This window comes from Pyxicephalus adspersus, chromosome 12 (genome assembly GCF_032062135.1).
Source record: "Pyxicephalus adspersus chromosome 12, UCB_Pads_2.0, whole genome shotgun sequence".
Lineage (NCBI taxonomy): Eukaryota > Metazoa > Chordata > Amphibia > Anura > Pyxicephalidae > Pyxicephalus > Pyxicephalus adspersus.
Genome location: NC_092869.1, coordinates 14,772,002 through 14,788,288, shown reverse-complemented (window position 1 = coordinate 14,788,288; position 16,287 = coordinate 14,772,002). Strand labels below are relative to the sequence as shown.

The 16,287-nt window shown below is 38.8% G+C and overlaps 1 protein-coding gene across 4 annotated transcripts in view; it reads left to right on the top strand.

Moving 5' to 3' along the window:
• TEDC1 (tubulin epsilon and delta complex 1) overlaps window positions 1–16,287 on the top strand; it is a 99,813-nt gene that overhangs the window by 77,503 nt on the left and 6,023 nt on the right. The window contains exons 4-8 of one of the 4 annotated variants that reach the window (XM_072428649.1): window positions 6,183–6,341; window positions 6,971–7,069; window positions 9,317–9,403; window positions 11,460–11,657; window positions 14,073–14,344. In XM_072428649.1, coding sequence (XP_072284750.1) covers window positions 6,183–6,341; window positions 6,971–7,069; window positions 9,317–9,403; window positions 11,460–11,657; window positions 14,073–14,075 — 546 coding nt within the window. In that variant the 3' untranslated portion in view covers window positions 14,076–14,344. Of the gene's footprint in view, window positions 1–6,182; window positions 6,342–6,970; window positions 7,070–9,316; window positions 9,404–11,459; window positions 14,345–16,287 lie in introns of all 4 variants that reach the window. The other 3 variants (XM_072428645.1, XM_072428648.1, XM_072428646.1) reach the window with 3 other exon arrangements.

Genomic DNA, 16,287 nt, shown 5'->3' with positions numbered 1-16,287 from the left:
GAGGTGTGCGTCTTGTAGGGGTGATGATTCTGTTTTTCCCACAGAGGGAAGTCTGTCAGGAACTGTCCTACTTTTAATGTGATTGTTGGGTTTTCATCAGCATGGTCGGAGATCTGTAACATAGTGGTGGTGGAGTGTTCCTGTGGGCATCCCTATGCTTGATGTGGTTTGCCTCGATGGGGCTTCGACGGTTTAGGTAGCTCAATGCAACCAGCAGCATCTTTTGTCAATAATTGGGCAAAAATGTGTGGGGCATCTAAAGTGCTCCAGTTGTCAATAACCATTTTGGCAGTGCTCCCATGTTCCGGAATCATCCCATTAATCAGTGACTGAGTATATACTATACTCAGATCTCCTCCTAAACCTTCCTCTTCCTTCCACACTTTTCTAAACCTTCTGGTGTAATCAAAGTTTCTCCGGGCTTTTACTTGCAGGGAAGTGCAGTGGCCATGGACTGCCTTTCTCTGTGTATTCTTACAAACTCAGTGTGGAAGTCCCTCCACAGTGCAGTGTAAAGGGGTCAGTATAATAATTTCCCACTCTCCTGTTCATAAAATCTACAGGGGTTTCACCAGGCACATTGTAGGGAGAATCTAAAACCAGATTATTGTTGCCCGATTTCTGGCGCATTTTAATGTGTTTTTTTATATGTTTCTTATATGGATCCCTAGGTTCCTCAGGGTCCTTCCCCTTACCTTGGAAATTTCCCATGTTCAGCTACAACAAACAAATATACAACCAACAAACTTATACTTCTAAATCATGCAACATAATTTTTATTCTCTATAAATAAAACAGAGGTCAACAGTGTGCACTAATTCAATAAAAGATTTCCCAAATCTTTTCCTAACTAAGGACCCAGCTCTTCTATGAGGGAGTCTGCACTGCTAGAGTGCTTGGGTTAAGATATCTACAGGGACATGGGAGGGCAGGGATAGAAAAGGTAAAATTTCCACTTACCCAATCCTGGTCTTTTTAAGGTAGGTAGATATCCCACTTCTGACACCAAATTGTTAAGGTAATCTCCTGCTGGTCCCATACCAGTTATCCCTCTCTCTGGCGTTCTCTGCTTTACAGTGCTGGGAGAGCAAGTAACGACACAACTCAATATGTAGTTAAATCACTATCAAAGTGTTATTATCACATTGCAGTTTTTATAAACAAAACAGCGTATGGAGCATACTTGGCAATTAGTAAAAAACAGAAAATGTCATAGTTTCGCTGAGCACGAAATGTTTCAAGATTAAGGGGGAGGCAGCGTTTCAAGGTAAGGGGGGACGCAGATGTTAGTTTACTGATAAGAATACAGCTAGTTTCGACAAAACTCACTTATCTACAAAATATAGCAAAAGGAGGAGGACCAAGGTGAACTGGGTACTGTGAGTAAAGACACAGACCATTGCAAAAGATTTATGATTAGGGCCATAGAGTCCTGAACAACACTAGGTTGGGCCGGACTGCTAGTTAAGGGAACTAACAGTGAGTTAGTGGCCAAGTGGCCAGGCTTTCTTTTTGCTGTTTGTTTTATTTTGCCTGTTTTGTGTGTAAATAGTGAAGTGAAATAAACCCTTGGTGCGCTTAAAACCTGCTTGCCCTGTTTCCTGCTTTGAAACACCCCTCATTGCTGTAGGCGATCTCACATATGGTGGAGGATGCGGGCAGCTTTATAGGCGGGTGTTTGCAAGGCCAGCATGGAGGAGATACTAAAACAGCTTGTTTTGGCCAATGCTAAACTGCAGCAGGCCAATGCCAACCAGCAGCAGGCCAATGTGGAGCAAAAGCATATTAACCAACAATTGCCGCTAGGTATGGAAAAAGCGGAGGCCCGCCACAAGGAATTGTTGGAAATACAAGCACAGAGCTACCAACAACAATTAGATGCCCTCAAACAGCAGATATCTTTACGAGAGCAGGCTGATGCCAAGAGTGGTGCTGGGCGTTCGCCAGTGTTTCAGGTAAGCCAGTTGTTGAAAAAAATGACTGCGGATGATGATCCCGAGGTGTTTTTGACCACATTTGAAAGAACTGCCGAGAGGGAAAGTTGGCCTAGGGAACAGTGGGCAGGATTAGTGGCCCTGCTATTATCTGGAGAGTTCCAAAATGCCTATTATGACCTAGAGCCGTCAGAAGCAAGCGACTATGTCCGCCTTAAGGCAGAAATACTGGCACGGCTGGGTGTCACTCTGGCTGTCACGGCCCAACGGGTGTATAACTGGTCCTATCCAGCAGGAAGACCTCCCAGATCCCTGTGTCCATACAAAAGTGGGTGAGCCATGGAGACCTGTCGACAGCCAATCAGCTGGTGGACCTAGTGGAAAGGTACTTGGCTGCCAGAGAACTTAAAACACCTCCCTTCAGTACTCAGACTTTCCACCCCAAGACCAGACCATCCCCAGCTCTGGGAAAGAGTGAACCAAGGGATGGCAGTGGAGAGAGCGAAAAAAGGGGAGCTAAGAGTAATAAACAGACTCCAGTCAAGGTATAGGGGGAGACACCGGGAACGCCAGGCCCCCAGGAGGGAGCCAAACATGTTGTTTGTTATTGCTGCCGGGGAGAAGGACATAATGAACCAATGCACTGTGACTTTCTGGGTGGCAGATGACAGTCTCTTTTCGCCACCATTGCATGCCCTACTATGCGAGGCAGTGAAAAATATTGGTGTAAAATGTTTATGAATACCAAACCAATTGTGGGGCTGTCAGACTCGGGTAGTGTGGTAACGCTGGTAAAATCTGAGCTAGTGGTTATAGAGACCTCCTGTCTTAAAACAGTGGGGGTAACGTGTACACGGGGATACTAGGGAGTATCCTGTGACGTCAGTCTCTTTTGAAACCTCCCTAGGTAAACTGTGTCATCAGGTGGCGTTGGTTCCCCACTTACCATATGATGCTATCATTGGGAGGTATTTTCCCCAAGAGCTCTGGGATCACCTACACCAGGCAGTGCTGCTATCCTCAGAGCATGAGGCTACTGAGGAGTCCTCTGATGATTGTGGGGACACTCCAGGGTTTCCTTTAGCTGTGCTAGCTGGGGAAACACTTAATCCTAGGGAAGAACCGGCAACTTCGGGGGAAAGCCAGCAAACCCTGGAATTCCCTGACTTACAGGTACATAGAGAAAACATTGTTACAGAGCAGTTGAAAGACCCCACACTGTTTAATGCCCGGGAGGATTCCGTAAAAATTTATGGGAACCTAGTGCATCCAGACAAGGGGGTTGCATTCCCATAATTTATTATTGAAAGGGACCTACTCTATTGGGTGTCACAAAGTGGAGGGGAAACCATTGAACAGCTAGTGGTACCCAAGCCATACCGAAAATTGGTGTTTTTTTTTGATCTGGCCCATGGGCACCTCCTAGGGGGACATCTGGGGGCTGAGAAAACCAGAGAGCGAATAGTCCAGAGGTTTTATTGGCCAGGGGTCGCCAAGGAGGTAGAGATATACTGTGCTTCCTGTCCTGTATGTCAGTTGTCTGTCCCAATGCCACATTTTTGTAGCCCTTTGGTTCCCCTCCGGATCATTGAGGTCCCGTTTGAGAGGATTGCCATGGATATAGTTGGCCCATTGCTAATGTCAGCTAGGGGCCATCAATATATCCCAGTAATAATGGACTATGCTACTCGATATCCTGAGGCAATTCCTCTCCAAAATACCTCTGCTAAAAACCATAGCCCGGGAGCTGTTCCAAGTTTTCAGATGAGTAGGAGCGGCCAAAGAGGTACTTACTGATCAAGGAACCCCATTTATGTCCTGGGTGACTAAAGAGCTTTGTAAACTCTTAAAGGTGACGCAGCTATGCACATCGGTGTATCACCCTCAGACAGCTTAGTAGAACGTTTTAACAAAACTTTAAAACAGATGCTGCAGAAGGTATTAGATAAAGACGGGGAAAGTTGGGGCACCCCAGGGGACTGTTAGATACTGCTAAGGAACATGGGAAAGTGAAAGTTCCCCTCATAGAAATGTCATCGAGCATGTTGCGCAAATGCAGGACAGAATGGCACAGATAATGCCCTTGGTTAAAGAGCATCTGGCCCAAGCGCAGTTGGAGCAGCAGAGAATTTATAACCGGGGTGCCCGTATCCGTACTTTTGCCCCCGGGATAGAGTTTTGGTACTAGTTCCCACGGTGGAAATTAAATTCCTAGCCAAATGGCAGGGCCCCTATGAGGTAATAGAAAATCTGTGTGACGTAAATTATAAGATTAGCCAACCTGGTAGGCGGAAACCAGAGCAAATTTATCATGTAAATTTGTTGAAACCATAGTCTGAATACCAGACACTTTGTCAAAGAGTCAACAACAGGAATAGAGAGATTTTGTGCTACAAAATAGGGATATGTTCTCCAACTTGCCTGGACAAACATCCATGGCTACACATGATATTATCACCCCTCCAGGTGAAAAGGTAAGATTAAAACCCTATCGAATTCCTGAAGCTAGACGAGAGGTAATACGTCAGGAAGTTAAAAAAACAGAAATCCTGCATGGTGCATCGCATCTAACTGCAGATGCGTGCATCGGGGTGGTGGGGACCCAGGCGGTATTTAAAAGCAGATTACTCCGTAATCTGCTTTTAAATTTCCCGCCTGGCCACGCCCCCCAATGGAGAAGCGCCCTGCCATCACAGCGGGATCGTGAGATCGCCGCTGGAGCGCGGGGATAAGGTAAGAGGGACCCTCAAAGGTACCCTGAGTGTGACTCGGGATTACCGCTTTTTGCAATTTTTTCCACCCCAAGTCACACTCGGGAATACCGCTAGGGGGGTTAAAAAGCAGGTTCATGCTTTTTTGGGGATCGCCGGCTATTATAGGCGCTTTATTCTTCACTTTGCATCCCAGGCCATTCCCCTGACAAATTTGACAAAAGGCAAGGATTCGGTAATGGTTAAATGGTCCCCAGAAGCTGCATTTGGGGTATTAAAAAAGGCTTTGTTTAGCGAACCAGTACTATATTCTCCTGACTTTTCTAAGGAGTTTTTGGTGCAGACTGATGCGTCCGATGTCCGACTAGGAGCAGTGCTATCCCAGGTTCAAAATGAGGAAGAACACCCCATTGTTTAACTCAGTCGGAAGTTAAAGGCCCATGAGTTAAATTATGCTACGATTGAAAAAGAATGGCTGTGAAGTGGGCACTTGATTCCTTGAGGTACTATCTGCTGGGCAGACAGTTTCTGCTAATAACCGATCTAGTTTTTCTTGTCAGTAAACTGCTTACCATCTGCTCAATAAGAAGGTATCAAATGCTCAAACAGATGCTGTGTTTACTTTGACCATGACAAGTGTATGAGGACATTCTGATCTATCCCACAGAAATCCCACATCAATACAGCCGTGTAATTGTGCAGGTACCTAAATACAGTAATAATGTAAAATGTAATTATGCAATTTACTATTAAACCCCTTATAATACATTAACAACATTTCTGATATTGCTACCCTGAAATACCTACCCTTTGCTATGTATTTTAGATTAGAGGTGAATAAATAAATAAAAATATGATGAAAGAAGGAAAAGTTTATAAAATAATAATAAAAAAATAATGTAATTAAAATACACGGTGGCCACCTTGACGACGAGATTGCGGCTGCCATATGCTCTCAATACAAATCAGTGCTGGCTCCTTAATAGTGGATCTACTACAGCCTTCACATCCAACACCCAAACACCCACAGGAGCATCTGGAGCACACCTGCACAGCTTGGACCTCCTACATCAACACTGGTAAGTATATGTATGTATGTGTGTGTGTGTGTGTGTGTGTGTGTGATAAAGAAAGAAGAGGACGGACATGTCCGGAGGAGCTGCGGGGAGAAGGTGAGTATTTTTTTTTAGAGATCGACACTGGAACAGAACGGATCATCACAGCGGGGACCAAGTAAATGATGGGATTTAACCACCCGACAAAGTTCGGGTTTATCGATTTTAGCAAAATTTTTAAACCCAAACCAAGGTCGGGTTTAACGGTCAGGTGGTTAAAGCTGCTACATTTTGGTCCAGACATCTACACATAAAGCAATAGCTCCCTCAATATATCCTCGTGGATAACCTTTTGGTGGTAAGTTGTTTAGGTGTGTTTAACCATATTGTTTAGGGCTATTGCCTAGCACCATTGATTTTTAATAAATCCTCAAACACTGATAGTCATAAAAGCTAAGAATAACAAATGTTTATTGTTTTAGTGTCCTCAAAACATGGACTTCAGAAAAAAAAAAAGTTTCATAAAATCCACTAAACAAGACATAGATGTTCGATATCTCCAGTGGTTGAATGGCAGACTTCAACTGTTTTGGCAAAACTTGTACACTTCTCATCTGGAAAAATGTAATATGTTAAATAAGGTACATATCTTTTTTTACATATCTTATTTTATTATTAAAAGACTGTATTTACATGTACATGCATGTCATTATGCAACTTGTTATTTATTAGATAGTGATTTGATTATTATACAGATATTTAAAAAAAAATAATTTTATAAAACACTTGTTAAGCATCTAAAGCAGTAGTGGTCAATTTACTAGGCTGGGTTCCTCAAATACTACTTCTGACATAACCTAACAGGCCTAAACGTTAAACAAAATCTGAACTCCAGGCAAGAGACACACAGATGTTATAAGGTATAGGGTGTGTGTGTGTGTGTATACGCCACACAAGGAACTTCTTGTATTTGAAAGCGGACTTTTTTTGTTGTCTTTTTGTTGTGATTTTAGATTGCATAATATATGTAATTATTTTTGCAGACATTTTTGCCAAAAAAGTTTTTAATACAAAGTACCAACATTTTTGCCAAAAAAAAGGCCAGTATCTTCAAATGTAAAATTTTCTTGTGGGTTATATGGGTAGAACTCTAGTGGTAAATTAGCAAAATGTGGTAAATGGTTTATTTGGGAAAATAATTCCTACTTATTTTATCTAAACTAGCATTTGGGTACTTTCAAAATATTTATATTTTTTGCAATATTTTCAGATTCATTTATATACACAAAGGTGCCAGACTGACCAACAAACTCACCATTTGTCTGCTATGGAAACTGAACTTGTGAAACATCCTGAAATCTGCAATACAGTAAGTAGTAAAATAATGAATTTCTAAACAAATGAAAATGTAGCTGTAGTACAGGTTCTTTGTGCTATGTTTGGTAGTTTTGCCCCTAAGTCTTCAAGTTTGGGTTCAGGGTTTTTAATATAAATAATGATTAATTGTTGTTGGAGTTAATCTACCTAAAGATCCTATTTATGCAATCACGCATTTACTAGTTCTATTTACCAGTTCTAAATCTATGGGCATTCTCATTTTACATATATCCCGGGCCACCATGCAGATGTGAGGAGGCTAAACAGTGAATGCAGGGCACTTTGGTTAATGAAAACTGACTGTGATTTCTAATGATAAACAGGAACAATTTATGTCTGGCAACCCTGTCTGTCCTAATCTTTGCTATCTGCTAGGACTCCCCCCCTCCCCCCTTCCTGTATTTTATTGTAACGCCAATAGTGTTTTTCCTTCCTTGGACCAGTAAGAATAAATACCAACCCTATCCCCTTTCCATATTGCTATTATTAGTCTATCTGCTAACCCCCCTCTTTTTGTTCCTCTCTAGTTTTCCCATTTTCCTGTTTCTCTGTTTTAGATTTTACATGGGAAATTCTTTTTCATTTTTGACCAGGCAGAATCATTTTTTGAATTGTGTTTGTCCTTTGCTTTTATTTATATTTTCCACTCCTTTTTTTAAAGAAATGTTGTATATTTAAGGTCTGACCTATACGCGCCTATTGCTTCTGTACACAACTGCCTGAGTATGTCGTGTTGCTAATTTTTGTTCCTATTCATATGTTTATTTTATTACCTGCTTTTCATGTTTATTGCCTTTGTGTCCTTACCTGACTGTTCTTACTTTTTTTTTGTATTTGTGTGTAGTTGTAATTTTTATATGCTATTTCCACAATAACGCCTTTTGTCAAAAAAATGTAGCTGTAGGTCAGTACCATAACAAAGTGGCAATACCACCAGACACTTCCTCCACACTGGGATGGAGGAGGTTTCCAGAACATAGTGGGACTGGAGGACAAATCTGGAGGGATTTTGGTTTGATTTTTTGATTATTATTATTTTAAGTCTAATTCCACTTTAAACAAATATTTGCAAACTCCATTAAACATCAGCACTACATAAAGCTTTTTGAAAGCCTTCTGAAGCCTTCTAACAGGTTCTATAAAGTGACAATCAGCATTTCAATGATTTGTGTATGTCGTCCTCGAAATAGAAATTGGAGGAATATTAAAAATGTTTGTGTATGAATGGTCTATGACATTGGCTGATTCCACCTAATATGGACTGCATACTTGAATTACAGATCTACATCTACACAAATCACTTTCTGCCACATGGAAGGCAGGCAACAACTAGTCATGTAAAATGAAAATTGCTGCAAGGAGACTGCAGTAAACAAATTTTAGGCACAAAAAAGTGGGGTCTGAAAAACTCCTCTCTGAAGCAGGACTTTTTGTGGTGGCATATGAAAATATTTAGAGTTATCATATTTAAAAAAAAAAAAAGTAAAATGGTAGAATATACATACAGAAATATGCATGGATCTTTCCCTTTATGTCACAAATAAATACCAATGAACAATAAAATCAAGATCAGGACATGAAGGTCTTCTAATCAAATAAGGGGGCTAATTTTCATCTACACGTTTCACGGTAATTGAAAACTGCTTCATCGGGAAGTTTAATACACAAACAGGTTTTTTTTTATAAATCCTGAAATCAAAATCATTAAAATCCAGCAAAAACAGGACTTGTGAAAGTGGCAAGTAAGTAAAAAGGTAAAAGTACTTTTAGGCAAAAATACTTTTGTAAAAAGAAAAAGTGGGCCATTTTAGAATGGGGCAAAATGAGATAACCCTGCTTTATTAGAATGTGCACTTATCCTTTAAGGATAGATATTGGTAGTCAGATGTACTGTTTTCATATCTCTTTAAGTCTTTTGCAAACAATTTTTGGCCAGATCAATCACCAACAAATATTTTTTGTTTAGCCTCATACATCCATGCAAGCTACCTTTTCCATAGTGTACTTAGTCTTCATTTTTTAAAGCTTAAAAAAAATTATGCATGTTTACGCTAAAATTTAGGTTACCTTTGTTACCTATATCTTACCTAATTCGATTATGTCATTGGTAACTCTGTATGCGCAAAATATCTACATTATAGTCACTGTGTTTGACACTTTCACTTTTATATAATTTCGAATTGTTTTGTTTAATTTTGATTTAAAACTATGACCCTAATACTAAAATATTTATCTACAGGTAATGCAAAGCTTGGAATCCGAGGACTCTTACCTACAAGCTTACTTGGAATGGAGATGTCTAGAAACTGTGTACTGGCAATGGATGGTAATGATTGTGCTAAATATATGAACTACTACTACGTAAAAAAAAATCTAATCTTAACACCCAGGTTCTGGCAAAATTTTCTTGCAGTTTTTTTTACGGTGGGCTCTATAATAGAGCTTGCAATCAATAAATATGCTATAAATGCAGACCATGGTGTGGATTATTCTATTGATTGTATTGAAGAACTCAGTTATACCCATTATAAAACAACTGATCTTTTAGGAAGTTTTACTTGAGAAATGGATCTGCCCACTTTCAGGAAACCTATGACCTTGAGTAATAATAACACCTTCCAGTAGTTCACTGGTGTTTTTTTGTGCCTGCACCATACTCATCAGTGTTCTATTCTGTTTTGTTTGTTATGGTAAACCATGTAGTTTTTCTGTAGGTTGCAAAGTCCCATTCCGACACATCTATATGAAAGTTGACTGAACCTGCTCCCTGCGGGAATGCCAGAGGGATTAATTATAGGCATCTTGGAAAATAATAGACCCTGCGATCCCAACCTCTTGGTAATCTCCCTCCATGCAATAATGGTATCCCGCAACACAATGTTTTGTTTGATTAGGGGCAGCAGTATACGGGGAAGATATTTGATAGTTGGCTTGTGGGCTTTTGCCCTGGTAAATGTATATATCCCTTCCCTTTTTTAAGACATCCTTTTACATGATATTGGTACCATCACATGCTGCTGCTGGTTATAATCCTAGATCATTTTAATGATGATTTGGACCATATCCTGGCTACTTCTAATTCCTGCAGCCCACTATCATGATCTTTAATAGTAGGCTAAGACTTCCAGACTGAACTGTGGGGGTGGAAGTATTCTAATTCTTGAGGTAGTCTTACATTATCAAAAACAAAGTAGAATACTCTGCATACAATCAGAAAAAAAAATGTCAATAGTAACGTTTTAGTAACTTTGTCAGCGTTTTGTATTATCACAAGTTAAATGCAACGCAGAACAACGGAGGCAAAAAAACAGCGCTTTGAACGGAGGCACATTCCAGGTTCTCTTTTATTTTACACTGGATCACCAAAAACCTGTCTTATTTTCCACACATGGGCAGAGCCATTTCACAAGTTAATAGTCAACCTGTATTCTTAAAAAATTTAATTTAACGTATGTTTTCAGATTTTTTTTTTCCTATTGCTTATATCCATCTTGAGGACAGGAACAGTTTTAAAGATTTACAATTGAAGCACATGGTGTACACTAAAGGGTTTAAAGGCCCGTTCTGTATCAGTCATATTTTTTATTTAAATACATATGGTGTCATTATCGCATTTAGAAAAGTTGTGATATGCTTATGATATCATACGAAAGCATTAGCATATCACAACTTTTCTGAATGGGATAATTTTGTCAATCACATGAAACAATAACTGTCATAGATAGTATCATAGTTTGGTGGTCATACAACATGTGTAATCTAAAAAATCAGTCCTAAACAGCAAAGATTTTTTGATCAATGGCACCAGCTTATGTTTCATTCAAGTGCTCTTGGTGTATTTGGTTCATGACATAATCCAGTTATCTCTGGCTCCGTTATATTGACAGTGTTCTAGTATTGTACTAACAAGGAGTATAATCTAAATGGTTTACTATACTTTTTAACATTTTTCAAATCATCATCATTCCTTCCCCTGGAAAAAAAATAATATAGCATATGTATACATGTTTAGTGTAAGTAACTATAACAAAAATACTTTATAATTTCCTTTCTTTTGATCTGCTAAAGCAAAAGATGCTCGTTGATTTTGCAACTTTTGTGAATGTGAAGTGACAACTTCCCCTGTTCTCTTCCTCTGCACTTGCAGTTGGTAAAGTAAGGAGGGGTAAGAAGGGAGAAGTCTGTGTAATTTTTTTTCTCTTTAACATGTGCTTCAGTGTAGTGTTGTCAAAAAATAAAGACAGGAGTATATTACTTTGTAAACTACAGTGTTTTTACGAGAAAAAAGACTATAGAAATATGCATGTTTTTAAGAGATGTACTAATTTTTATTTTATTTTTTTTTTTTTTTTTTTACATTGACTTGATATTTACTTTACCAGGAAACCGTCTTCCACTCTGTTTCAGAAGAGGATGGCATTACTTTGGCTCAAAATGTAAACTTGTATGAAACTTTTCCAGGGGAATTAAAGGCTCGAAATATTCTTATTTATATAAAGACCTTGCATAGGTCTCTTTCAGATGTGCATGATCAGTTTCATGAACTTTTTATGAATCAGAAGCCTACATGGCATGAACAGGTATGCTTTTGATGGTGGAAGTAATGGATCATTATCATTAAGTAAACACTGTGAAGAAACTTGATGATCATTTACCAATATTATTTCCAATTGTTGCTAAATGTGCCTATTTTTGGTGTAAAAACACTAGCAACAAATGTTTTAACCAATTATAAGAATCTGGTGGTTGTGGTGGCAGATAGGGTAGTTCATTTGGGAGCGGCCTTTCCACCTGACATGGGAAACTGCCTCGGACATGAAAGGCGGAGGTAGACAAGATAGCACCTGAATGGCATTCTTAAAACATTCTTGTTACCATTCAGTTTTTTTCAAAATGTAATTCTGGCTCCTCTCCTTTCGTCTCATCTTTCCTCTCTTTTCTGTCTCTGGAGCGGATTTATCAAGCGGATGCTCGCTACACGAGAATACGCGCCGCTGGCCGCCGAGCACTGGTGCAGTCGCCTGCTGGCTTACAGCATTGATAAATGAGTAGTGGGGTGGTGAATTCGTCAATTAGGGCGATTATTTTCAGCTGCGCAATTCAGGAGATTTTGCAGTTGTTGTTGTTTTAATACCTTTTTGTTTGGTTGCAACACTGCAAACTAATTTATATCAAGCTGTATATATAATAATCAGCACTTTATAATATGTCATAACACAATAGTATGAAGTCACGGTTTCTGTAGTTTAGCAATTGTTCAGCAATGTTTTCTCATTTTATCCGCAAATAATTAGGACAAATGTATGCATGGTTTCCACTCCAAACTGGTAATTGACCCCCCTTGTTGCCTTTGTCCCATTCTCAAATTCAGATTTTCATTTGAAAGTATTATATACATATTCCTTTTATGAGGTCCAGGTTGCCAAGCACAACATTAAGCCACATTTATTGCCAAGCTCACAAGCAGGGTCAAGCACTCTTGGAAAAGAACAGATGTTCTGTTTGTTGCTCAACTTAATTTTCCTCAATAAATAATGGATTGTATGCATTATTTAGGTTATTGTATTTCTTTTTACCATTCAGGACTTGATTAGGTCAGACCACGTCCCATTGCAACACAGATACAAAGAACAGTCAGGTTTACTATAGGAAAACTACAAATATTTTAGGGACATTTAAGGTCAAAAAGATATCACGCATTCAACAATGAGGTATAACATTTTATTTGAAAATTACATATTAAAATCTGTGATGTAACAATAAAATCAAAACTTTTGTTTAGAAAAACAAGCTCATGTACATCTCCTTGTGGAAACCTCTTAAGCTGAGATATTCAGCAGTTTATACTTGTTTCGCAGATGCAAAGTCTGCTTTATCAGGAAATGGAGATCTACAAATATTAGTGCAATACCAATCAATTAATAAAATATTTTTATATAATTAATTTAGGGTAAGACTAAAGAGTTTTTATACCCATGGAGGTGGGGTTAACATTAAAGTTGCCAAGCCTAGAGTGTATACTCAATATGTACTGAGAGAAGAAAAAAAGAGTGGCTTTTTGAAGGCAACGTTCAAAACAAGGTTTTTTTTTTTTTAAGTGGTGAAAACTGGACTCCTGACTAGACAAAGTCTGCCTGTGCTATACAGTGAATAACATACTAAAGAAAAATAAAGCAAAACACATTATTGTACTTGTGTGTCCTTGTGTGTTTTGTCTCTTAAACCCAACGCCTTTCGCCTTTTGGCTTCTTCAGGGGGATGTTTTTTGGAGACTAATACTAAACAAAAACAGAACCATATAAACACAGAGAGAAAGAAATCAATCAAAATTGCAAGCTGAAATCTCAGCATCATTAAATATCAAATAAGCATTAGATAACAATTTCTTGATGATCATTATTAGTGTCAGGTGCTGATGATTTTTTTGTCAGTACCTTGCTCTCATATCAAAGTATTTTTTATATATATATATATATATATATAATTATATTATGTATATAGAAACATGCTCTAACAATAATGCTATCATAACGCATCAGTATGTCGGTATATGCTATTTGGTAAAAACAGGATTGGAGACAATTCTAAGGTATGAGATAAAGCGTGTCAAAAGATGAACCCTTTAAATATACCATATTCAAACACTTGCTATACAATACAGGAGTACGAGAGTGTAACTTACTTCTTTGAAGATGGGTGAAGTGCAGAAAACAACTTTGTTGAGGGTTTGGGTACTCTGGCATTGGTATGGTGTTAGAATGGGTACCTGGTGAGAATAATTAGGTCATATAAGGTTTACTTGCTGAACATAAATCCTACAGCATTTCCTACAGAATAGTAAGTATACGAGGGGGTGCTGAGAAGTTCCTGATTTTGCCCCCTTCCAGATGAAATAGAAAAAAATGATTGTGGGGGAATATGACAGGCTAATATCTTAGTATGTAACTGTGCAAATATCAGGTGTTTGCGATTCTTAAAACGTTTTTTTCTTTTAGTGAGAAGCTGTGGCAGAGGCACAAGCAAGTTTCACGTTACAGGCCGTCATGAAGTTTTTGTTTCTCCAGGAAAAATCAGCAAAGGACATTCAAACTGAGCTGTCACAAACTCTGGGGGAGAAGTGTCCTTCCTACAGCACTGTCAAAACCTGGATATCTAGTTTCAAGACTGGGCATTTCATATTTGAAGATGAGCCCCGCAGTGGGCACCCCCCAACCTCAACTGACCCAGCAACCTGCACTGCTGTCCATGAGTCGATTTTTGAGGACCGGTAATTATCCGCAAAAAAGATAGCCCAGATACTTGACATCTCACGGGAGCATGTTGGGCAACGTTTTGACGACATTTCTGACGTCAAAGATGCTGCTGAGAGCTGGTTTGCGGCCCAACCAAAGGACTTTTATTTGAACGGTCTAGAAAAGATGCAACTACGCTATACCAAGTGCATCAGTCTCAGGGGAGAATATGTTGAATAATTGTGTTATTTCATAACTCTGTCTCTCTTCTTTCTGGGTAAAGCCAGGAACTTCTCAGCACCCCCTTGTATGTAGAGGTATTGGGGTACTCACTGATTAAGGATTTTGACCAATTAAGGTGATATTCCAAAAGAAATATTTTTTTAAAGGTTAATTTAGCTGTAAAGGATAAAAAAAGGGGCGTGTGGGTTGTTAGTGATATTTTATTAAACATGTAGCAATAAGATGGGTAGTATTATGTAAACTCGCCTTGTAGATGGTGGATGTGCAACAGTCCAATTTATAGGGACTGGTTGACTTCCCAAGAGGTTTTCTGTTTGAGAAAATTGGGAATAGATATTAATGATCTAGGCTCTGTGTGAATAAATACACCAAATGACTCTAACAATCAAAAAGAAAGGTTTGAGTTTATAACATGTGGGAAAGAAATTTACTTTTTGTAGGAGGTGGTTTAATAGGTAATTTGATAGGTCTAACTTTTATAGGGTTTAATTTGCATCCAAGTGGTTAGCTATTCAAAGGCAAAGGGGGGGGGGGGGAGATGGCTTGGATACAGAAATTCCTAATGGATGATTGCCAGAGAGGGAGCTCTTTTGCTTTGCTCAGTGCATTTATACAAGGATAATTTAATTCTGATCAGGTATGTAAAATATTGTGCATGCGCAAACTGGCGCGCATGCGCTCAGGAATATGTGATCTAAATCACTAGAATGCAAATACACCTCTAGTGTTGAAATGCGCACGCGTGAAACGGCACGCATGCATGTTGGGGTTAGGTGAGGTAGGGGGTGGGGGAAAGAATATTTACGCCCTCATTAGAGTGGGATGTAACATTCGTGTAGTATGGGCGTCTAGAAACCCTTCCGCCCTATGTGTTGCCTATTGTTAATATGGTGTGTAATAACGTATTAATTGCATATGTGCGAAGGTTTGTGCAAGTGCATGTAACAGTCATACAAGAGAAAATATAGTGCGGATGCGAGCGGTTGCGTGAATAAACGCATCTAGCGCAAATAGAAATGTTTAAAGAAGAACAGGTCATTAAAGACATAAAGGGGTATTGGATAAGAATGTTAGGTACATGGATATTATGAAGTACAAATACATAAAAGGGTTTTGGATAGGAATATGAAGTACATAGATGTTTTATTGGATTGCAGAATGTCTTATTTGGAATTTTCCCCATTTTTTTTCCCAAAAAATCAGTGAGTACCCGTATACCTCTACATATATACTTACTATTCTGTAGGATTTATGTTCAGCGAGTAAACACTATATGACCTAATTATCCTCACCAGGTAACCATTCTAACACCATACTAATGCCAGAGTACCCAAACCCTCACCTAACAAAGTTGTTTTCTGCACGTCACTCATCTTCAAAATACAAATAAGTTACACACAGCAAGTGTTTGAATATGGTATATTTAAAGGGGGTAATCTGCTTTTTCTCATATCTTAGAATTGTCTCCAATCCTGTTTTTACCAAATATAATATACTGACATACTGATGTGTTATGATAACAACAATGTTAGAGCATGTTTCTATACTTTGATATGAGAGCAAGGTACTGACACAAAATTTATCAGAACCCTGATACTAATAATGATCATCAAGACATTGTTATCTAATGCATATTAGATATTTAACGATGCTGAGATTTTACCTGTGTGTGTGTGTGTATATGTATGTATGTGTGTGTGTGTGTATATATGTGTGTGTGTGTGTATATATATAT